This window comes from Lagopus muta, chromosome 5 (genome assembly GCF_023343835.1).
Source record: "Lagopus muta isolate bLagMut1 chromosome 5, bLagMut1 primary, whole genome shotgun sequence".
NCBI lineage: Eukaryota > Metazoa > Chordata > Aves > Galliformes > Phasianidae > Lagopus > Lagopus muta.
In genome coordinates, this window is record NC_064437.1 from 48,922,619 (window position 1) to 48,947,794 (window position 25,176).

At 41.3% G+C, this 25,176-nt stretch overlaps 1 protein-coding gene across 1 annotated transcript in view; it reads right to left on the reverse strand.

The window, feature by feature from the left end:
- Positions 1-13,236, reverse strand: part of VSTM4 (V-set and transmembrane domain containing 4) — a 32,370-nt gene extending 19,134 nt beyond the window's left edge. The window contains exons 1-4 of the mRNA XM_048946123.1: positions 13,019-13,236; positions 7,632-8,030; positions 1,806-1,874; positions 239-346 (exon numbers count right to left, since the gene is read on the reverse strand). Coding sequence (XP_048802080.1) covers positions 239-346; positions 1,806-1,874; positions 7,632-8,030; positions 13,019-13,073 — 631 coding nt within the window. The 5' untranslated portion in view covers positions 13,074-13,236. The remainder of the gene's footprint in view (positions 1-238; positions 347-1,805; positions 1,875-7,631; positions 8,031-13,018) is intronic.
- Between the last annotated feature and the right edge of the window lie 11,940 nt (positions 13,237-25,176).

Consider the following 25,176-nt stretch of genomic DNA (forward strand, 5'->3'; position numbering starts at 1 on the left):
AGCAAAATGCCTTTGTTCTAATTAACCTGTGGAGGAATCCAATTTTTTTTCTGACAGTAATAAAGTGGTCTTTCCTACCTATGTACATGTATGTATGTATGTATACATATATATACAGCTTTCATTTAAATTCGAAGTAAGGAAATATTTTCCTTTCCTGCATTTTCTCCACACTCCTTCTCCCCTCTCCCTCTTTGGTATGGGTTTTGCAGCCAGCAAGGAAGGATATTTTACTCACCTGTGCATCTCCTCTTGTTCAGAAGTGACTGACAGAGAATGACGAGTGTAAAAAGGAGAACACTGATGATTCCTATTGAGCACACAAACACTGCGTACACATACAGATCTGAAAGGCAAGCACAGGGGAGGCTCAGTGCTGCAGCTGTATGTTTCATGCTGACAAGACAAAAAATGTTTCAGTCAACAAGACTGAAATAGAGCATGGCCTGAAAGAATTAGGGTAACTGTTCAGAAGTAATTAACTCTCCTGAAATTTTCATACAATATCCTACTCAGCTTAAAATTTGGATGAAGTCTCCATGAACAGTAATAAGTGCATTGATGAGGGCTCGCTTTTGGGAAGAAGAGAGCTGGTTTGGTTTCTTTGTTTAATTTTCTTGTTGTAGTGGTGGTGGTTTGGTTTTGTTTTGGTTTTGGTGGGGCTAACAAAAAACAGAGCAACTTCAGCTGGATTATTTCCCAGTTTAAACAGCTGTACTGATTTTAAAATAAAAAAAAAGAAAATACTGTTTAAAAGTGGCACTAGGGAGAGATGTGGGAGTGCTGAGTGAGGAAGAAGGAAGGAAGGAAGTCTGCAATTATTTTTTCGGTTGCAGTACTGGTTTGAAATTGTTGTCTATATGTTTTCTTTATTTTTCAATCTACAGCATCAGACTCCCTTTATGGCTTTCAGTCATTTTCCATAGCACATTCTCACCTGAAGGGCCAGGAGTTCTACCATGGCACATCAAGACGGAGTATTTTGTTCAGAAGCAGAAGGCTTTGATGACTTATTCTGCTTTTACTAGAATTCTAAATAACGCACTTCAAGGATGCTTTACCCATTAATGTCTTCAAACTTTGCCCTTAGCAAAGTATACTGGCTTCTTTCCTGCTTTACAGACAGGAAACCAAGCTTCAGAGGTCAAGTGTTATTGCAGAAAATAGCACTGCTGGAACAAGACCCCCTGACCTACAGCTCTGTGCTTTGTTTTCAGTGTATCCCCCATACACAGAACAATAGTGTCTGTAAGTTGTGGTTTAAACAGCAAGGCTCCCCATGGAATGGTGCGAGCAGAGACTGGTGTGCAGCAGAGCAGCATGGCTGTGAATACCGGGCTGCTGCATTGGTGTTGGCAGTGAGAGGAGGAGGAGGGAATCCCAGCTGAGTGTACGTTCTGGATTTCCAAATATCTTGGAACAGATGTTTGATAATCTACAGAGAAAATACTGCTTGCCTTGAAACTCCAGGGAGCTTTAAGCATTTCTAAGGCCAGTGGGAACACACAGTGCTGAGTACCTCTTCAGATATGTCCAGCACCGCTCTGAGTAAGGGTCTGCATTTGTATTTCACAATGAGCCAGGCACAGAGTATTCCAGCGTTGACTGTAATAAAAGCATAAGGAACTGGAACCTTCAATTCTCATTTTTCTAGCAGCTGATACTCTCTGGGATGCCTTCTGAGGCACAGCCTGAGTTTGTACAGTGTGCAAAATCAGGCCCAATGGGAGCGTTTCAGCTGTACTGCAGTGTTGGGCCACGCTAACATCTTGTATGCAACCAGCAGCAGTTAGATGCATCTTTACCTTCAAAAAACTTCCAAGCTTCATGTTTTTTCTTGTAAGTGGGATCATCAGAAGTTTTTGATGAAATCACTGGAAAAAAAAAACAACAGAGGACATAACAAGAACTAAAAATACAGAGCATAAGGTGTTGGGATTGCTTGGAGTAAAGTCTGTTTTGCCTCACACATCAGTGCACCAGATAGTAATTTAACTCACAGGATAATTAACTTTCAATGAAACACTTCAATTATAAAATAGTGTTATTGAAATATCTCCTATCAAATCTCATCTGGTTTAGTAGCCCCAGCGAGGGCTACATGGCTTGTGAGATGGGATTCCTTCTGTCATCTTATGCTGCAAAGATGCAGCACGTGGCTCTTCAATCAGAAGTTAAATGCAGTGAAGGGAAAAGAAACACAGCTTTAAAGAGCCTAGATTTTAGAACAGTGGTGGCTACAGACTTGTAAGATCTGTAATGGCTTTGTGAGGGTGGTCTGAGTATGCCAGGGAAGGAGCTGCCATTAAAATCGTATGTGGCTATTTTTATTCCCACTCTCTGTTCTCAGTTACCCAGAACTACTACCTCTAGGGCTATAATTTGTGTGTCCATCCCAAAACAGGCTACTTCTCAGAAAGGAATTGAACAATTTTTGTTCAAAAGAGTAGGAATTTGTTTTATTTAAGAAAGCTTCCTAATGTTGTAGTCCATCTCTAAAGGGAAAAACAAAAACAAACTGGAAGAGTGACAGCTTTACTGAAGGACACAGCTCTGAATATTTCCTGAGTACTGACTTCTAGCAAGACACATTAGGCACAGGTTTTTTTTAAAAACAGGAAAGTCACTCTGACAATGCTTGGCACTGAAGTGATCTCTGCAAACACACTAGTGACTTTCCAGCTCAGGAATGACTTTCCAGACCCTTGATTTTTGCCCAGCTTCCTTATTTCTCATGGATGTCCTTTGACAGATTGTCTCTTCCCTGCAATTCCTACAACAGCACCCAAATAATCCATCAAAGTGAGATGCTGCTTGTGAGTTCTTTCTTTTCTTGCTTCACTCAAAAGTTGGCTTCTGTATCCTACCTTTTAGAGATACACAGATAGGACACTTGCATATCTGAGGTGCGAAGCAGAACACTTCTTAATACTCAGTGTTCTTGGCTTAGCAGCAGAAACAGACTAGGTTAAACACTATAACTATATAAAGGGCTCTGTCACTGCCATATCAAAGACCTTTGCCTGCTGAGAGCAAAACAGTTTATGTTCTTCTCTGTAGAAATTCCTGTGCCTATGTTGTGGAGTTTTCCTGACATGTGAGAAGAAAGTTTGCATGCACGCAAGTCATACTAACTCAATTTTATAGCCTAGAGAAAGGGCTGACTGAATGGCTATGTTCTAATGCGGGTAACAGGGAAAACAGCAGCAGGTTCTGCACAGACTTGTTCTCTCTGAAAGAGAAGCAGAACTGCAGAGCTCTGGGCAAAAGGATGAATGTCAGTGTCATAACAACTGTACAACCCAGTTCTAGAATCCAAATGCTCTGACTGCTGGACCACCGTCCAAACCCCTCTCTGCTCTCTTCAGCCTGACTGTTTACGCATGCTGATTTTTTTAATGACATCAGATTAGATGATCTCATTTATGTTAATCCATGAATTCTTCTGTTATCCATCCTTCTAATACAATAGGAGTATGGTGATGTCCTTCAGGTTGCATCCAGGAGCAGTTCACAGGGCAAATCACTACAGAAAAGTATTCTACTGGAAAGGAAGTTAGTTCAGGTGTGTCCTGCAGGATTGTGATGTGTGGGGCCAACTCAGTGAAAATGGAACTACTTTCAGGTCTAATGAAATCTACTGTTTAGTTATGATTGTAAGCTCATCCAGAATATTTATTTTACATGTCTACTCAGCATCACAACAGTAGATTTTTGGCAAGCGTTTTAGAATACATGCACTGGAAAATGGTCTTCTGTTCATTCTGGGGAAAAAAAAAAAGTCTTGCATTCTTTTATTTTGCAACATTTTTACTTGGAGAAAGCATCACAAGCTACTAATATTCAACAGAATTCAGGATCTGTCCTATAGGAAACTCACACATAAACTTTCCAACAAGACAGATTGTTGTGATCAACTCTTCTTGTTTGTGTTGTGAATGCCAACAGGATTTTAGTTGAACTGTCTAATTTTCTACTTGTCCTTCTACAGTCTCATCTCTTGGATCATAAACCACTTGGAACACATACTGCTCTTCCTAAGCCATGTGCAGCACTTGGTACAATGTACTTGAGGGATTACCCGACTGTAAATGACAGAGGGTGCTGCATATTGTTCTGGAGGCTACTCATTGTTCTGAGATTTCTCATAGGAAGGTGTTTACAATGGCTTTTTTTTCCTCAAATAAACTCTTTTTTTTTCCTTTTTTTTTTTTTCTGGTGTTTTCTGTACTACAATGAATATTACTAACTTGTTTTCAGGCTAATATTGACCAGATAAGACCAGGAAAAGAACAGATTCCCTGAACGAGAAGATGGGCAAAGGGGAAAAGGTCCACCCACCATAGTTTGGATTTAATATGTTGCATGGCTGGAGTAGGAAACACTTCTTGGTAACGCAAGGATGTGGATTTCTGTGGGGTTTACTACCAGGGCTTAATGGTTCATTTACGTAAATTGTTTGCTATCTTATTGTCAATACACCTAAAGGGGAAAACTCAAATGAGGCATCTTGTCTGAAAAATGTATTCAGGTCCTGAAGAAGAAGGTAGATATGTAACTTATATTTTCACTGCCACCACTAAACAATAAGGAGCTATATAGCCTGTAACTCAGCTTTTTTCTTCACAACTCCAATGTGTTTGTCCACAAAGAATTATGTTGCAAGAAAATACATTTGCAACTTCTTTATGTACTTACACAAATTCACACTAGCAAACAACAAAATGTGCATATGAATAAACAGCATTAGATACAACAGTCCCAGGCTTAATCCGTCAAGTTATTTTACTTGGGATGGTGCTACACTTTGTGACTGATAAGGGCTCTGTGATGAACTGCACTGGGCTTTTTCTGCTTTTGAAGATGCAGAAAGACTCTTCTTTCTGTGTTCCTCCTGCAGTTTTCTGTCTTATGCAGTGACCTCTTCCTCTATGAACCAAGTGAGCAATATAAACGGTATTTCTGCGTCCACTTGATGTGCAAGCTTGTATGAAATTTACAGGTGCTTTAGCAAAAAGATGTCATATTGAATTAGTGCATAATACAGCCACATTAAATGGAACAGAATGGTTGAAAAGACAGTAACTGTAATGTCTTTGAACACTGTTACCTTTGTTGATACAGCACAAGCAGTGCGATTGCAGTATCCAAGTGCTTTAGGCAGTTTGTATTGCTCCTTTTGCTCTATCTTGGGTCTAGCTGTAATATAACTAAATCCCTCTGCAATAGAAAGTGTAACTGATTATAGTATAAAATACAAAATGCGTTTGGAAGAAAATTTCCCTGAAAACCTCAAGTGCTACCACTGGGGAAACCGGAGATTTTATTACCACTCTGGAAAGTTGCCTTCCCTCCTGTGTGTAGCAAATCCTGTATAATCAGTGTATTATCTGAATACTAGGACCCAAAGGTCCCCCTTCCTACCAGTTCCTTCATGACAGTGGTTGAATCTCTCATTTTAGCCCAATATGGAGGGGTAAAGGAGGAAGAGAGAGGGAGAGGAGGATGAGGAGGAGTGCCAGTTCCTAGGCAAGAGCAGGAGCAGCAGGGAAGAATAACTGCTGAGTGATAAGCAAGCTAATGCCTGAAGTCTGTAGAGCTAAATCACACATACAATAAAGTTTAATTTCATATCCCTGCATAGTTGTGAGACTAACAACTGTGCCTTGGCTCCAGCCACCCAACATGGGGCCAGTGCTCGTGAAATTTAATGATCTCCAGCGATGCAATATGGCTGAACTCAGGAGATGCTGGGCTCCAGCATTTTTACTCCTCTCTACTTAAGAACAAAAGTGTGAAAGCAACAACAAAAATCAAAAATGAAACTGATCATTCTTTCAACTGTGAAGTTAATGAATCCTCTATGAAGTTAATGTATCCTTGTCCCGTCTCCTAAAGACTCCTCTCTCAGCTATAACTTTAGTACTGGGCACTTTCTCCTGTGGTATGTCCAGGAGCCCAAGTCACTGACATGGAGGGTCCCTGGGCACCTGGAAGTCAAGAACAAGTTACTTGTTTTACACTTGGAATTTTCCTTCAATGAAGGAAAAGTTCTGCAGACCCAGTAACAAAATTAGTTCAGTTTTTTTGTTGTTGTTGTTTAAAATTGATCCAAGTCTTTGTTACTAAAACAGAGTTTCAGCTTTGGATTGTTAGTGTCTTTTATCACTGCTAAAATCAACATAAAAAATCAACTAATTATGTTATGTTAATGCCGTGATTCCTTAAGGCAGATTTAAACACTGCTGATCAAAGTGAAGACATTATTTATCTCTTTTTTTTCCACACTGTTTCTCTTGTCCTTCCCATAGATTATAAATCCTATGAGACCTGAGTGCTCCCCACAGGAGATCACACACTCACAAAGATTATTTTTTACTGTTTCACTTGTCGTCCTGCTGTGTGTATAATCCAAAAAGGGACAGAGAAACATGAATGATGCCAATGAAGTTGGTACGGAGGAAATGTGCTTTGAATTTAGTCTACCAATGTAGACTCTACATAAATGTGCTTGAATCTATCTGCAAAAGCCTGTCCTTAGTGGGGCTCTCTCAAAGAAAAATTGTTTTCAGAAGAGAGTTAGGGCCATTTTCTCCAAAACACTAGTTAGATAAATGGGATTAGGTTTTCTCAGTTACAGAAATAACATGTGTGGTCTAAACAAAGCAGTAAACTTAGCATCAGCATTAACAGCAAAAACTTCATGGAACACTATCTTCTCCTACAAGTTTTTGTTTGATTGCTCAATTAACCTCTTGAATACCCAGGCCTATAGACCAAGCAGTCCCACTTGATTTTTAGTGTTATCTTCAGAGCTGGCTCTGTGTGAAATCAGCTTTTCTGTCTGTAAAACCACAAGAGAGGGCTTGTTTGCCAGCTAGCCCTAACAATATAACTGCTGACTCTACAAAGGAGTCTGTTCTTCAGCATCCAGTTTCACCCATCTCTGAAAGCTCAGATCAGGTGGTGTTAGCTTTGAGATAAACCACCCCAAATAAAAGGCCTGTTTTCAAGTTGAGATCTGTAGTTCAAAATCCTCACTTGTTGCTGGCCATAACTTTATCTGAAGTTCAATACAAGCAGACTGGTTACTTCTTTTCTGGCTCTCTATAAATGGTATAATGATGAAGCTAGAAATGCTCTTTGCAAACTGCTTCTAGACTAGAACTAAACGCAATGAACATACCAAGAGGGACAAAACATAGACCTAAAATACACAGCTTCTATCTCTGTCTTGACTCCCTGTGTATTCATTTGAAAATAAGTTAATTTCTCTCTATTTTATTTTGTATTTAAATAATAATGACAGTTGTTCATTCTCACTTGCAAAGTTATGGAGACCTGTACATGAGTGTAAAAGAGTTTGAATTGCTTCTGTTTTGGCAAAACGCAAGGGAAATAAACTGTTTTCAACTAATCTACTAATTTCAACTCTTTACTTTCTACTACAGGCTGCATAATGTTTAAATTATTATGTGCAAGTAAGGAAGCAGAGTATTTGATTTTTCTTCTCATAGTCTCAAATAACACTAAAAAATCACTTCAAATGTCTTATGAATGAACTTGATAGAGAGGAAAGGAAGGATCATGGGACAAGGAAAACTGTAGCACTGTAATCGATGATTTCTCACCTCTTATTTCAGTAGCTGCTGTACCATTTGACCAGGCTGTCCACTTATTCCTGTGTTTTCCAATTTCCTGAACTTTACATATATAATGTCCTTGATCTGTTTGCTGGAGGCTTAGAATAAGAAATTTGTACATAGTTCCATGTTTTTCTTTAAGAAGACGAAGTCTTTGCTTATGGAAATGATGAGTATAATTCCCATAATACTGGACAGACCCAAATTTGGTCATTTTGATCATCAGATACTCCTGGGTGGGTGACACAGCAAAGACCCACCGCACAGCCAGCAAATTGTCCGTCTTTCTCTTTTGAGAAATGTGGCAGTAAAGGGTAGCATTATCTCCCTCAGAGTACCGCACTGTTGGTCCTGGAGAAACCGTCACATTTAAAGCCTCACAAACATCTGTAAAGGAAAAAGAGACAGTGAGAATCCCATGGAGGAAGAGCAGCACCATAATCTCTCAGCACACAAGTCCACAGCAGGTAAACAGATAGCATCATCAGTTCAGTGTGCAGCAACTCAGTGAGCTTCTAGAATCTGATGTATTCTGAGAGATGGCAAGAGGACCTCCTTCAGTGAGTCTGCTCCAATATTCTTGTGTTCACTTATGAGACAGGGCTGAAGTAGACACTGTGGTGCTTTTACAGGCTCCCAATCACCCAAGGCTTTCGACAAGCCTTGTCTGAAGCTAGCTTGGAGCAAGAGCCCACAATATCCTTTGGCAATCTGTTCCATAACCAGCTTTTCTGGCAACATGCATCCTGCTGAGAATTTCCAAGCTAATTTGTTTTAATAGCCAGTTTATGTTCCTGTGCCAACTTTGTCTTTTAAGTTTAAATGCCATTTACTTCTTGACTCCAAATATCTAGTCTCTCAGCCTTCACTTTATTGAACTAAAGAAGCAGAGTTCTGTTAGTCTCTTACAAAGAAATGTTTCCCTTCCCTATCCACTTTCCTATTGAGTTAGTAACTTTCTGTGCTCTGGTTCCAGTTTCAATTTTGGTTTTATTGTGACGTTCTTGTTGCTGTTGTTGCTCTCTAACGTTCTGTGAAATAGCCAGTGTACACCCCAGGTGATTAGAAATACCTTGCATGTGTATCCCAGAATAATGTTGACCTTTTTAATTATATTTTGAGATTGATGGTTCATATTTAGGCAGAATAGAATGTTTTCCTTCCTTTGTCATTTGTGGTTCATTTCCTAGTTTATCCAAGAAATTCCCCAAGTGCATGACTATCTTACTAAATTCTGCTCCACTTTTGTTTCTTGTTCCTCAGTCTTTCCTTCATGGTACTTCAATCATACAGTGACTTCATAAAGTCACAAGCAATGTGTACTTGTTTCTTTCTTTTCGACATTAGTTGTGCAAACTTTACACAATACTGTTTCCTAGATGGGTCACTGAAAGACTAGTAACCTCCCGTTATGTCAGTAAGTTCTCATATATGAGTAACTCCTCTCTTTAGAGTTCCTTATGTCCTCTGTTTTAACTAATACTCTTCTTGTCATAACCTAATGATCATCTGGATTAAATTTTTCAGATCTCCTTCTGACTGCAAATTTGATTTAATGACATTACTTGCATGACAAAATGTGACATGTGGTTATATTGAGACAGACAGTTGTTCCATTTTCCCATTAATTTCTGACTCATGTTCTTCTGTTTGTCATCACGAGCCTAGCTCAGACCAGTTATTTGTTTCTCTCCTTTCTTTCTACCACTAGTCCACATAGGTGAAGGTTAAAAGACATCCATAGCTGTTCATTAGCAGATTTTTATTTCCTGACCCTACTTATTCATGCTTAACCTCTTTTCTGAGGCATGGATTAAACATTCATTCTATTTCCTTCTCAATGTATGTTAAGAATGTATGTCTATTAGTCATATCACAGACTGATCTATTTTTACCAGTTGCATATTGTGGCATTGTGTTCCCTAAATTATTTTTCTGATAGCATCCACTAGAGAGAAAAAACATATTTTAACAGGGAGTAATGTACACTCCATGCAGTACACTCTGAGAAGCATGAAACATCCTCTAAGATATGAACATTAAGCTTCCAGTTATGTACTGAAATGCTAATGAGAATTGCAACTCTGGGAGATGGATTTTTTTAATTTCTGGACACTTTGCTAGCACTCAGCTAGGAACATTTTAACAAAGGGGATGAGCATTTTGGCAGACTCCTGGTTGACATCAGCTCCTGAAACACAAACATGTATTTATCCACAAAATAAGCAAGTACTTCCATCTACTTCTGAAAGAGCATTGGAGTCAGAGGCTTTGCGGCCCCTGAGAAGCTCTGAGGTGCAGAGATTAAATGTATCAATTTACTTAAATCCTCTGAATTAAAAAAGTTATATTGCGACTGTTTGAGAAAAGAACCTTCCAAAAGTTAATAGTATTATTCTTTGGGGTTGTTTGTTTTAATAGAAAGCATTACTGATGGGCGTATTTTTTAAGATAGATGCTGCAGAATAGGCATCTTAGCCACATAGACTCTGTGAAAGAAAAAAAGTCGTATGATGAAACTTGTATGTTATTTTTTTAAACTTCTTTAAGAAAAAGAAAGCTAAGCATGATTTAAATTACTGCTATAACTATCTGTGCGTGAAGTTTGTGTATGCAATTAATGTGAGCTCCAAATCAAGAGATAATTTATACAAAGCACACAGGAAGAATGGGACATTGAAATTTAAAATGAAGTCTGAATACCACCACAGATTTCCAGGCATAAACCTTGACTTATTGCATGCTGGAGTTACAGGACCTTGCTGCTTTGTAGGCAGAAGTGAAAATAAGGTGGCTGCCTCTGCCATCAAAATGACATTCCATTTTTGAAGATTGTGCTGCTCAGGAAACAAGTTCAGAAGTATAGAATTTTTTGAAGTTGCTTATAATTGCACTGCAGAAGTTTAAGAAATCGATTATAAAAATGTGGTTTGGGTAAATGCAAAACACAAGATTTTTCTACTGAAATTATGGATGTGTCATGAAAAACTGTAAAGGAAAACAATTATGTCACTTTCCTGATATGTGAACTTCTTGTTTGAGAAAGCTGGCTAGGATTAATTGTAGAATACTATCCCTAAATAAAAAGCAAAAGAATCGTTGCTTAATTTGAAACTAGGCAGAACACACTGCCAAAAAGTACTCCAGAGAAAATACAGAGGAATTCAGATATAGTGATGATGGAAGCCTCTGTGAGAAGATAAAGAAGCATTGTATGTGGCAGCTCTGATCCCTTTCTAGCTCTTTACACTCACACAAACATTGGTATTTTATACATAGGGTTTCTACTTTTCCTCAGGAGATGTGCCCTTTTGTGAGGAAGTATCAAATTTTACTTCATCTTTCATGTAGCAAAGCTCATCTGCTGCAAAGGCCAGTTGCTTGAAGGCTTGTATGATCAGGGGAAACATATCTTTCTTCTGCAACTATCGATGTAGTAAAGGGAAGAGCTTTCAGAATTTCTGATGCTTTCTGTGTGACCTTTTCTCATTTTACACTGAGCAGAGTCAGGTGATGCTTTATACAAAACAGGAAAACTATCCATTGGACTCTATCCTCCCCCGTTGGAGGTGGAACAGTGGTGAATGGTTGGAGGAAAGAAGTCATTTACCTCTCATGTGGAAAGGAAAAGCCTTGTTCAGGGCTCCCACGCACTTGTGGAAGTTTGTTCTGTCTTTAACTGCTGCTGAATCAGCCCCAACATGAGGTTTGTCCTAGTAGTGGATTCTGTGCCAAGACAGGAGACTCCTCCACCACTTGAGAGCAGGCTTCTGTGCCAGTGCAGCACTGACCTCCTAGACTTCAGATTCCTGCTTTAAGTGAAGAATCACTGTCTTTCTGCCTTTCCAATATAGCATGAGTTTAGTCCTACTTCTACTTGAGAAGGGAAACTACTTATAGAAAGGGAAGGAGAGTGGGTCAAACCTTGAGGATTCCTTTACGTATCTCTTTCCTATCAGCAACCAGCTCACTTAGTTGCCCCCATTCCAGTGTTTTAACTGTTTCTTTGGTACCTTCCATCTGCTTGTCTCACCACAGTCACAGAAGTGTAGCACTATAACTTAAATCCCTTTTTGAAAAACCCTATTCTGAAAGTATTAGCTAGATTTGGACTTTGTTATCTGCCATATTTCTTAGCAAAATACATTCGTGGCACTGTCAGGAGTAAGGAGCTACCAGTTTAGCAGCTAGAAATCTGTACGTGCCAGGGCTGTCCCCACAGTCTGTGCTGGAACAGCAGCAGACCAACAGTCACGGAGGCTGCATGCTCGCTGGAAAACCCCAGCTCCTTCATTAGAGATGCTCACATGAGGGGTTGTTCCTGGACACTACTGCACCCTACCTGGATTTAGCATTATTAGCGTTACATAGGTTCCTCCTAATACTCCTTTTTCCATGGACACTAATAGGCAGAATCTACAACCCAGCCTTTAGGGCTATGAGGACTTTTTCCTCAGCCCCTGCTGATATGTAGGGGACTACAGAGGCCTGCCATCAGGTTAGCTGCCTTCTCATCTTGGATTTGCGTGACCAGAGTCAGGTGGGGTGGCTTCTATTTGCCCTACCATTTGTTCTGTGAAGTGATATTACTGTCAAAGCTTGCTTTATTTTGGTTTCTATTAAGTAGTAAGAAGAGCAGATGAGCCAGGAAGAAGCAAAGCTCTTTGTTTAAATGAAAATAATTAGGAGCTGGCTAGAAAGTTCACCAAAAGGAACCAGCTGTTTTCAGTTGAATGGCTGTATCTGCAAGTTTCTCAAGTCAGAGGCTCCTTCTCTTGCAGTGCTTCTGCAGTGACTGAACTTGAACTGAACTTTTGCCTCTGCCATCTCCTGTCCAAGGCAGAAATCCCAAATCCAACTCTTATCACTATTGAATGAGAGAGATTTCCTCACCCTACTCATCCCCACTGTGCCCTGAAGTTCTGATCCAGAATCGTGTCCATTTTACAGCTTCAGAACATAACCTTAGCCAAGACACATTAGATTTTGGAAGCATAAGGCCTGAGCAGAGGGTTGTTTTCAATAACAAGAGATCTGGGAGTTCTAGTCGTCTTTGCCTCAACTTTGTTTGCAGTTGTACGAACGCAGTCCCGCCTGACAAAGGAGGCGGTGGAGAAAGCTTTTCCAGCAGCTGCTGTACAGGCGTGGGGTTTCGCTCTGAACCCACGGCTGCGGGCGCTGCTGCCGCGGCGATGCGGGAGCAGCGCACGGGGGCGGCGGGTCCCGTCCTTTCCCTCTGTGTCGAGGCGCCCGCCGTGCCGTGCCGGGCTCCTGCCTGCTCCCCTAGACCGGGCGCTGCCCAGACCCTTCCCGGACCCCGCGGCGCCGGGGTCCCGCAGCAGCCGGAGGGAGGGGCTGCTGGCGCTGCCGCTTACCTGGGGCCGGGGCCGAGGCCAGCAGGGCGGCCAGCGCCGTGGCCAGGAGACGCATGGCCCGCGGGGCGCCGTGTCCTGTCCCTTTCCTCTCCGCCGAGCTGGCTGCCTCCTCTCCTCCCCGGCCTTTCGCCTCCTCCCCGGCCGATCTTTCCTTCTCCCCTTGTCTTTCATCTCCTCCCCTTTCTCCTCCTTTTTTTCCGCTTTCTCCCTACCCTCCCTACTTGTTCGCTCTTCCCACCGTCCGGCCCCCTCCGGAACTCCCCTCCTCTTTTCCTCTTCTTCTTCCCTTTTCCTTCCTACATGCCGAGCCCGCTGGGATGGCAGAGTATTAGTTGGGGCTGCGCTGTCTGCAGGCTTGGCAGTCCCTCCAAGCACGCACAACCTGCCCAAAGGACGTGGATCTGTGCAGACAGCAAGTGGGATGCTCCCCTTTCCATGCACAGAAAGCTTTTTTGTGAACAAGTGAGAGAACTTGTCATGGGACAGGGACAGCATCCTCCACTTTCCTGGAGGTGTCTGAAATTTTGCAGGCTCTGATTCCCATTCCTCATGCCCACTAATCTGCTGGAGCAGAACTGTTGTTTCCGGGAGGTTCCAATTAACAGCCAACCCCTAATTCAGGGGCTTTGCTGGTGGCAGCCTGGGGATGAGAAATAGCCTTCAACAGGTATGGGTGGGGATGGATGCTAGAGGCTGTTTGCACACCTGCGCTACGACATCACAACTGGTGCTCTGGTGATGCAGCAGCTTGAGATGCATCACTCCAAGAGTACCATGCTTATTTTGCCAAATGGTGCAACGTTCTAGGCAATAAGGAACCATTCAACCTAATACCTTTGTGAAGATACTCCAAAGGCGCTGACCAAATGCGTTTCTGGGCTCCTATACACAGCTATCACCACCTATAGCTGCTTGGTAGCTCTGTTCCAGGCCATATAGTGATAACTCTGGTAGAAAGGGATGTTTTCTTGCCTCAGCCTGTGTGCAGTCTAATAATCCATCCTGTACCTCAGTGAGGATGGCATTCACAGTGAATGAGGCTTTGGTGATACTGTAGTCTCGTAAAGACCTGAAATCAACAAGAAAAATGTTTGCTAAAGGTTGCTGGTCACCATCTTAACTGGTATTGGAGGGCAGGAGTTAACTGTTTTTGCTGGAAAGGTCTGTCCAGAATTTGTCCCAAAGAAGACAGAAAGTGAGGGCTGCTGTTCTGCATCATTTGGAGGAGCTGTTTTGGTACATTTGACACTGTTTTCCAGCTGCTTTCTGTGTGAGGAAGGCTTGAGTTGTACTGAGGGGCTGTAAACTTAAGAGTTTTGTGTCTCTTAATGGGGAGACTGAAATGGCACTGGTGGGCAGGGGAGCAGCTGAACTGCTAAATCATTGTGCTGTGGCTGAAGATGGAGCATGATTACCACTTCCTTAATTATCCTAATCAGCACTTTCATTCTGTGATGGCTTCTGCATGGCATAAGGTGTACAACTCTGTTAGGGATGCTGGTACTTGGCAGCCTCCCCCTGCCATTCCCCTTTGTCTCTTTTGATGATTATCATTTGAAAGCCCACAAATCTCCAGAGATAGGGACTTAATTCTTCTATCAACAGCCATGATGGATCATATCTGGTTTTAGTATTCATCTTGTGTGAATTGTGGATGATACAAACATATTGGCAGTCCTACTTGCATGGATAGAGCAATTAATAAGAATTTAGTTGCTCCACCCCTCTCCTAGGAATCCCTGAGGCAGAATAGTACATCTCCTCTTATGCTCACAGAAAAATCAGCACATGCTTCATCTGATCTTTATGAGGCTGAACATTTCCTTTAATAGATGTGGAAGGAGGGAACTGTAGGTTCAAATCTACTTCTTTAACTCAGAAAAGGAAAATCCTATCAAAGAGAGAAACTAATTCAAAAAGAAGTGAGCAAATTCACAAAAAGCTGCACCAGCAGTTACTTATTTTGATAGTCCTAATGGAAGATCTAGTTGTGGACATCCCTGGAATGCTGACTGAAAGGTGAATTAGGGATGACTGATTTTCCATGCTCTTTACCAAAGCATTTGCTGTATGCCCTTGTTGCAAGAAAACTACTGGCTTGAATGGGCTTTCTAGCACTTCTTATATTGTTCTGCTTGTCATACTTCACCCCACATCATAAATTCCTTCAGTCTACAAATCTTTTAAGGGTGTATACAAAATACTGATGTAAAGACACCAACAAGGTATACCTAAGCTCTCCTATGGATACCTGAGCCTAGGTAGCCTAAAAGTGCACTGTGAGAATCAGCCTCAATTCTGCAACCACCCATTATCAGTGGCGCTAGATTCTTCTAATTGCATCAAGAACCCTAATGAGCTGAGAGATGAGCTGCATCAGTGGGTGAGAAGACTTACTGTAATGAGTTTGCCTGTGGTTCAACATAGGCAGAAGTCAGAGGCCCACCTAGGCTTCTCCAGTCTTATGTGCCTGCGAGCTCACTGAAATGTGTTCCCTCTATTTTGCAGCTTGCATTCTCTGGATGTGTGTTGTGGTATTTCTGTATTGAGTAGAGCATTTAGTTGGTTTCTCCTCCTCTGAAACACTTTTGTTAATATAACAGCATGAGAAGTGCTCCTTATTCTTAAAGAGCTGTTTCTTTTAAATTTCTGAAAGCAGTTATAGAAGTGGTTCAAGTTGAAACTCTTTTCTACTTGTCATGACTTAAACAAACATAGGTAATGCTGACATTGTATGTCTTTTACCAAGAGTGAGCTTTGGTCAGCTGGAAGCAGGACCTGTGAGCCTCTCTCTTGCCACTGATCTGCATTTCAGATGCATCTGTTGGGCAGTATAGCACTTTACATACTTAATAAGCCTATTACCATTGTTTTTGGATGTACTTCTGGGCAAGACAGCACTAGTCATGCTGGCAAATAATGAGGAAACACAGACCATTGCCCCCACCATCTTCTCAGATTTGCTGCTGACTTCTGGGATGCTTTGTCTCAAGTTGGCCCCAGCTCTGAGCTGCAGTTGGGTGATCTGGGAACTTCTTCTGACTGGATTGGAAGGGGCTGTGAAGGGACTGTAAATACTTTGGCAGCTTGGATGAAAGGCTGCAACTGTATGGTTTGCATTATTTCACTGCTAAAGTCTTTCACTCCTTCAACCCATTATGCTGCATTGTAAAACTTACTCTTCTGCTTTTATAAAATGTTTTCTCCAGATTGTCCGTGCTGCTGACCTGATAGGGTCACAATCTGTGCACCAGAGATCTCAGAGGCCTCAGGAGAGTGCAGTGTAATTCCTGCAGGGCTGTGTCAGCCCATGCACCTTCCCAGCTCTGCTGGACATGTGCTGACACAGGCAAGCAGGGCCTCTGCCCCACAGGATACTGCTTCCTCAGCAATGCAACCCAGTTTCCTGTCAGGACAGGCCTGCTGGGAGGAGGAAAGTGCCTGCTCAGCACTCTGGAGCAGCTGATGCAGGTCAGGGCTCCTCTTCTCATGGAGCCTAGAGCCCTCTGCCAATGGAGCAGAGTTGGTGGGGGCTCATGCTTGAGGTGAGCTCTGCTGGGCAAGTTGCTCCTCCATGCATAGCCACAGTCAGGGGACGTAGCCACAGCCTCCTGCTTTCTACCATCCCATAGGTTTTGCAAACATGCCCATTCTCTGCCTCCCACACCTCATGCATAATGCTCCCTGACTGCCCAAACCTTCCAGTGAAGGCAGTTACAGCCAGGTCTTAAGAATCTAGCAGCAGGTAAGTCCATGGCCCAGGGAATCCTAATTACAAATGAATGTTTAGTGATTAGAGATGGAGAAAATCCAGACCTGTTCAGTGTTGCCAAGTATGGAGGGAACTTGGATCTGAATCCAGATTTTCCCATCCCTTTAATGGGCAAAATTAACTTTAGATTTTAACAGTCCAAAGCTGTAGAATAACTTTGCCTGGGATTAAAAATTCTACCCTGGTACTTTTCCCTGGCTACGTTGTAGGCTGGTGTTTGGGAAATACAGTTTTGGTTCGCAGCTGTTGGTGTTAATGGACAATACAGACACTGCATAAGGACTTTAACTTCCCCCTTCTCTTTTGGATTTATGAATGCTGCTGATGTACCTGGGTAGGATCTGATAGTTTTGTGGGATGTTTCCTGGATAAATGAAATCCTATTCGGAGAACTGATGCTGCAACAAGTTACTCAAAGCCCCATCCAGCCAAGCATTCAAGGCCAGGGTGAACGAGCTTTGATCAACCTGGTCTGTTGGGAGACCAAAGTTCCAACCTGGGTGGTTGGAACTAGATGATCTTAAAGGTCCCTTCCAACCCACACCAATTCTATGATTTTATGATTTTTCCATTTTATCTGTCTTTAAATGAGAGCACATTATTGAGTCTGGGAAACTTGCTTCTGCTACTACTTTTATGATTGATTGCATTTGGGTTTGCATAAGAAGAGAGGATATTTATTATGGGTTTTTCAGGTCTTGTTTTAAGTTTGATCATAACAATTTGAAGGGCACTGCTAAACCTGCAAAAATGAGATTTGTGGATGTTTCACAAGTGCTAAGAGCTTCCGTCATATGAGACAGCCTCTGTATTTTCTACTTCTTCACAGGTAAGCAAGTTGCTGAAATCTGATTTAGTCTTATTGTGTCTTACTATGCATCATCATGTGCAAAGGCATAATCTTGGCTTCATATAGCAGTAGACAGCAGTGTCATTAAGGCTCCCTAAGAAAATCTATTGCAGTTCCATCTCTGTACTCTAAATATATGAAAATGCAGATGTTAGCTGTCCTTGTTTCTGGCAGTAGGTGAGCACATGTCATGCTAAGATAGATTTCAGAGCCTCTTCAGTACATTAATAGGTTTTGGCTACGCACTCATTAGGCACGTGTCCCAGCTAAAACATTCTTCCTGCTTTTCTCCAAGCTGCCCACTGGGAGCCTGCTCATCCCAGTTTGCCTGGCTTCAAGAGATGCAGACTCCAGAGCTGCATGGTGAGAGTTTTGGTTCATCTGCCTCTCCAGTAAGTGACATGACTGAGTCTGGTGGAGTGTGACCTGGTATGTCGGTGATATCTGCTGCCTCGTGGGATTTGCTCTGTGCCTTCTGCACACCTGTGCTAGCAACATTGGATCTTTACTCTGAGAGATGTCTTGTGACCTCTTTATCACATGGAAGGGGGTAAGAAGGGCTCTCACAGTACAGAGCAGTGATCCACCCAGCTCAGTGCCCTCTTTCTGACTCTGGCTGTCAGCAAATGCTTGGAGAAGAGTAGCATGGTCAGAACAGACACACAGGAGACTTTCCCAGCTTCAAATGATTTGCAGCACTTACTTTCTTGGCAAGATGTTGTGTCAACATCAAGAAAGATAAGGTGTGCCAGTGTACTCCTCCTCCCTGACCAGGGTCATGCTGGATGTGGCCTTGGTAGCAGTAAAGCACAATGCTTGTGGAGGGAAAGCTTTCTGAGATTAAAATAGATCTTAGAAGAGGCACTGAGCCCACATGGAGACTCTCAAACAGCCACTGCTCTCAACTGGTGCTACACAGCTTGCATGGCAAATCACACCAACAAAAGCAGTGAACTCATATCAGAACATACAGTGTTCATGTCTAGCATTTGTCTGGTTATATCTGGATTTATTATCCATTATCCAAACATTCCACATCCTCTGCAACAAATTTGCCATATTATTAAATTTAACCAGGATGAATCTTAAGAATAAAGGTCTCCACATCAGTTCTGTAGCCTGATAGCTGCTGCTCAGGCCAGAAATACCACAATAAGTGCTCCCTTGGCCTGCTCCTGGCATTTCTGATCTGTCCTTATCCCTCCACTTGCAGAGGATGGAAGTTGGAGTTGGTGTCCAGAAGGGAAATGAATGACTGTGGAATGCTGGTTTTACATAAGGTGAATAATGAAGAGGTAGATGAGATAAAAACCTAAATGGCTCAAGTATTGCTTCTAACTGATACCACACTTTTTTCCCTATGTTTTAGTTACTATTCTTCCTACCTAAAAACCTATGATACGTTGAGAATCTGCCTCTTCCAAGAAGTCTGGAAAATTGGCTGTGAAACTCATACTCTAACAAATGGAACCAACCACTGTGACTTTAGAAACTGCTACCTCAGTTTTGGAAAGACCTGAAGCTCACAGCTAGAAAAAAAAAATGCATTATTCAAGGAAGATCACAGCTCTAGTGAACATGGCCTGTGAGGAAATGCTGCAGAGATGGATTTCTCAGTGGAGACTGGGAGGTATAATAAATCTTTGGGTATTTTGGGGCTCTTGCAATAAGAGGGAGTAAACAACCCTTCACGTCCACTGACAGTAAAATGAGAAAATATGGATCTAAATTGCAGGAAGGAACATTAGATAGCAGAAAATGTTTTCTAACCACGAGCGTAGGGGCCCCCTTCTTATGGGAGATTTTAGATGTAGATTATGCAAACATCTGTCAGAAATAGTTTAAGGTTGGCCAAGCAGCTCTTCAGAAGGATGTTGAACTAAATGAGATCTAGAGAGCTTTATTAGCCTCTTCTTCTTTGATATCATCTCACTTTCTCTATATGTTTTCTCCCTTATAATACTGAATCCTTGAACATACAATAGAAAAGGCACTTCAGCTCTTCACATCCCAAGGAATAACAAGGTACCTTTCCCCATTCAGACACAGATAGCACCTTGCTCCTTATCTCCATTTTCTACCATCTCCTCCTAGACTCTCCTGTGTTTCTGCTTTTATTAGATTTGGATAATAAATCATGTATTTCTGTTTTGCATTTTTTAAAACATTCCAGCCTGGAAGCAAAGTACCCACACACGTACCCACAGCATGGTTTGTTGTCAGAAAAGCAGGGAATCCTTCTCTAACCTCAGGAATGTCCCTGGAAGATGTGCTTGCCTTTTGCTCTCTCATCAGGAATGATGTTGCTACACTTTGGCAGCTGCTAACTTCAAAACAAATTCTCTGTACTTTAAATCAGAAGAAAAACCATACTGTCTCTTAAAGAAATCTCTCAGTAAAGATCTTTATCAGGGATAGCTCAAGACCATACAAATTTTGCATGCTGTCTGCAGTTGAGTAGTGGCCAAATTTGGGCTTCTGAGCTTCAGGAGGAATTACAGAGGAGGCACGTGGTTATGTTTTCCATTGAGCAGTGAAATACTGAAGGAATCCCATCCAGCTATTCAGAAGGCACATGAACTGCTGAAAAAATTACCTTGCTTGTGTTTCTACAGTGATTGCTTTGAAGAATTTTTGGCACAGCTTTGAATAAACAAAACAATTGACTTTTATGCCCTTCAAATATTGAATGTTTTAAGGTATAGTCTTTTGTATGTTGTAGACGGGGGTGTATAGTATCTGCTTTTAAGATAAAAATAAAATGCTGTAGTAAGGCATCTCCTTCACATAGCTATTAGTTGCTGAATATCGTGTTCTTCACCATCTTTCCTTTAAAGGTAAAAATAAGGAGGAAAATAATTTCTTTATCTTTCCTTTTTCAAAGTACATAAATTTAGGTGCTATTTGTTAAATGATTCTTTGCAGAGAACATGAGAGAAGCCACATTTTGCATACTGAACATACCGTTTGCTTGGATAAATCCCTTAACCAAACATATTTTTCTTAGTAATGTTGTGGCCACTTGGATAAGATATAGGGTTGCCACGTCATAAAACTAGCTTGCATTTTTTCAGTCTCAAAAATAATCTTTCATAAACTTTGAAATTTGGAGTACATATTGAAAATAAAAAAGAACCCAATCGCTTTTCCTTGCTTTCTTCTCCTCATATGACAAAACAACGAAAGATCCTCATGTACCTTCTGCAGCATAGAGAACTGCCTCAGCAGTAGGCTGTAGAAAGTTACTCAAATACTGACAATGCCTGGGGGAAGAGGGGACATCTTGTCTGAGCCAACACAGTGATTGTAATGTGATGAAGCTAGCTCTCTTTTGGCTGTGTTCTCCTGGTTTGCTGGCTCCATGGCTACGTGAAACAATGTCTGTGCAGGGCAACAGGGACGTGGGCAGAATCGAAAGCAAGCATCTGCAGAATTCCTCTGTGCAAATACAAAAGGAGGCTTTCCTCTGCACTCTCTAAGTGATAGAAAACCTGTATGAATGATTCTCTACTACTTGGTTAAGACACTTCTGAACTCGAGATTATTCCCTGGAAGTGTGACAATTGATTTTTTTTTTTCCCCACCTATGAAGAGATTAGAAGTTTCTTGTGTTGATTTTAAGTCAGATTTTGGCAAAGCTCTTGGTTTTCAAACAGATGCCTAATATTTGCTCAGACAGAAAAGAAAACAACTCCTGTTGGAGAGGCCATGCATAGAATATTTTTGTTCTGATAGTTACAGTCTGTCAAAGTTATTAATAGTAGAAGTGGAGTGTTGTGATGGAAATTGCTGAAGGAAGGTACCATAAGCAATGGCTGAGTGCAGTGTCAAGCAATATGTCAGTCTGAACTTAAAATGTGGAATTATTAAAAGGTCAGATATGAAACTTTGGGTAAATGCCAGTAAATGTTACACAGCAGTGCTGAGAGCAGCCGAAGAGCTGATACATTTGAGCTCATGCACATAGGCCAGTAGTTATCCAGAGCCTTACATCTCTGTTGACTGGTAGTTTTCACAGCAGGATGAAGGCATTTGCTGACATTTTGAGAGTTTGGGGACAGAAGAGTGCCATTTGCTGATTTGCCACCATAGTGATTTACAACGTACTTGATAAAATGGTCCATGACTGTACTTCATAATCTTTTTTATTTTGTGGATCTGACAGGAGAAAATAGAAGAGTGTCAGAGGGTGAAACTTATAATGACTATATACATGCATCATTTTTTTTTGTTAAAATACTTCAGGCTCTCCAAATTAGTATTTCCTTGGTTAGGATAAGGATTGCTTGGTAAATATAGCCAATACCTCTCTGTAGCATTCTATAAGTTTGTGGGAGTACATTTAAAAGCGTGTGTGTGCCTGCGTGGCCATGCAGACACAACCAGAGAGAGGCAGGATTTGGCTCCTTCACTGAGATTCACAACACACAACATGCTGATCTTATATACAAAGTCGTGTCTGAACCTGCAGAACTTCTAGTATTAAAGAGGGCAGGTAAGTGAAAGCACCTGAATTCTGCCTGGTTGACTCATGAAATTTGTTAGTAGCTTATTGAATATCTGCCATGATTCCATGGTCTGATTTATTTGTATTTTGAAGAGACTCCTCTCTGACTGTTGGTGCAAAAGCAGTTAATGATTTAAGTGAAAAGTTAGCTGCAGTGTAAAATGACCAATACAAATAACCATAATATGGGCCATGGCACACACAAGTGGCTTTCAAAAAGGAATGTGTTTGAACATCACTCTAAAGAAAGAGATTGTAGGGGAAAAAGGGAAGCATGATACTATTTTTTTTTTAAAGTCACAGCACACAGTGCAGGCTCCAGAATGTTCCATAATTGTTTGTGGCCTATCCTCAGGATAAGGAAATATTATCGTTAAGAAGAAGTAATTTGAGTGAAGCCAGAGATCATAGCATTCCTCTTTAGCAGTTGCAAATGCGTACCATCAAAACACAGGTTTCCAATAATGCACAGAGACTTTTTCTGATTTTTTGAACAGTTAGCATGTAAAAACTATACTTGCCTTCTCCGACACTGAACTTAGGGAAGTAAATAAAACTAAAACATACTTAAAGTACTGACTCACAGAAAACGTTATATATAAAAGACATATGTTATATTAGTCATTGTGATTAAAATAATGCACACATCTGTTTTACGATGAAATGTGAGCAATGTGCCACTAATTACATCTGTAGTTCTTTCTAGCTAGGATATTTCCTTTTTTAAATGCTGCACATTCTATAGATTAATAAAACGTGCAAAAGCACATTTAAAATTTAAATTTAAAAATGATGATTCCCTGAGCCATACTATGATTTCTGTTGTATCAGCATGTGTTCAGGGAATTTCTGTCTTTCCAGGAGTTCTTTGTGTTTTCTCACTGCAGCAACCAGACAGATGTTCAACAGCCATGTTGGTTCCTCTTCCCCCTGTTCCCAAAGGAGCTTTTCTGGAGGCCTGTCTTGAGGCAATTGTATCTCTTCTGCTCTGCTCTGCACTTTTTGGGAGCTTCCTAATTTCCTGAAAGGTGCCCTTAAGTCTTCTCTAGTTGTTTCATTCACTTTTTGTGCAATGTCTGTTCTGCCTTGTTCAGACTTCAAGATCTTCAGTAAGATTTTCCTTCTTCACCCAGGCTCACAAAATCACCTTGTTTCCAGCTAAACGTCCATACACCTAATTCATATAGTTCTTTACTGGGGTCTCGCCTTTGATTTATTTTGTTACCACTGTAGTGTGAACAACATTCCCAGCATTCACTGATTTGCAAATCACCAACAAAATCAGTAAGCATCCTGCAGTTGGCAGCCAAGTCCCAGTCTGTAGCCGTTCTGTCCATACTTCTGCAGGATTAACAGAGTTGGTGTTGCCATCATTAAACTTGTCAGGCCTTTCTTGAAAGCTCGTTGAGAACTGTGACTCACATGTTCTTTTGTGCTCTGGATATGGCTGTGGCTCGTGTACTGTTGTGTACTGATGTTTGGTCTTGCAGATCCATGTGCAAGCTGTCTTGATTTCTGAAGAGTGTTTTTTATATACGCTCATGACTGCTGTATCAGAGCAGTCTGCACTCTTCAAGATTTATTCAAGTCTGGGTGACTTCCTTTGCTTGGCAGATTCCAGATGTTTTGCCAGATTTTGTATCTGGGTCTTTTCTTAGTCTGCCTCTGACTACGTGTGTATGCATGTCTTATATGCCGATGAAGAAATATTCTCTTATCAGGGACCTTCCTCCCTTCTTTAGAAAAAGAATCCAACTGTCAAGTCTTAGAGCAATTGCAAACACTTTCGTGTTTTATCCATTTTATTTTCTTGCCTTAAAAACATCTTGCCTGTATATTCTGCAGTATGATGTGAGTTTCTGCAATCCATTTCCATTGTGAGAGTCTTGGCTATCTTAATTGAAGACTATTAAAAACCTTGATTTTGTATCCAACTTTTATCAGAAATAAATTGACTTTCTGCCCAGTATCCTTCTGAGAGCAAAAATTGTTTTTAGCTGTGGAGACTGTGTAGGACTTCTCCAAGGTTTGTTTTCACTGGAAGAGAGTTTACTCCTGCTTTTCTGAATTCATGCAGAATAGTCTTCTGGTTCAGTTCTCCCCCATTACTGTATGCTGTCCTGAGATAATGCCAAGCCTGGCAGACTGACAGACTGTAAATATGATGCCCAAACTTGTCTGTATTACTCTGCACAAACTTCTGTCAAGCTGAACATTTCCTTCTGCACATCTACCATCACAGGCCCACGTGTGCTGTGAACACTACTTTTTCCCCAGGGCATTTACATTTCCACCTATCTTCTCTATGCCCTGGAGTAGCATTGATGAGAAGAAAAGTTAAGAGATGTTAATGCATCTCTTATGCAGGCCAGGGCTGTGCATTCGTCCAGCTGCTTGTGGAGCATTAATGGACACTACTCAGGCCAAAAAGGGACAGAGAGAATTTGTCCTGACAGTTTTTAAAGCTTTGCCCCTGCTGCTAATGACACCTTTGAGAGTTAATGAAATAGCTTTTGGATACAGAGTTCTGCTAATACTTGTAAGTGTGAGTATATGAGGAGTATTGCATGCTCCAATGGGAAGTTTACTCAGGCAAAATTCCCACTGAGGTGAGCTGGGCTTTTTCCAGAACAGCCCTTGACTAATAGATCCCTTAGTAGTAATAATTATTGAGTTTGGGGATGTAGTTAAATATAGGAACATTTTAAATTAAAAAATACACAGGCTCTGCTCTCCTTCTGTCTGCATTACTCTTTCCTGCAGTAATTCCATGAAGTCTCCCAGTTTTTGTTGGTGTAGCTGAGTGCCTCCTATTACCACTTGAGAATCATGCCTTCTATTACCACTTGAAACAACACATGAAAAAAAGCCTGTTTTATACAGTTTATTTCAAAGACAAATTTATGGTTTTAAACTAGTGCACAGCATGCTACCCAATGGTTCCTGGAGTATGTTAACCATAAAACAAAATTAAGAAAAGCTTTTATTTTCCCTACACGAGGACGTGATGGCAGAGTGGTTACAATGTC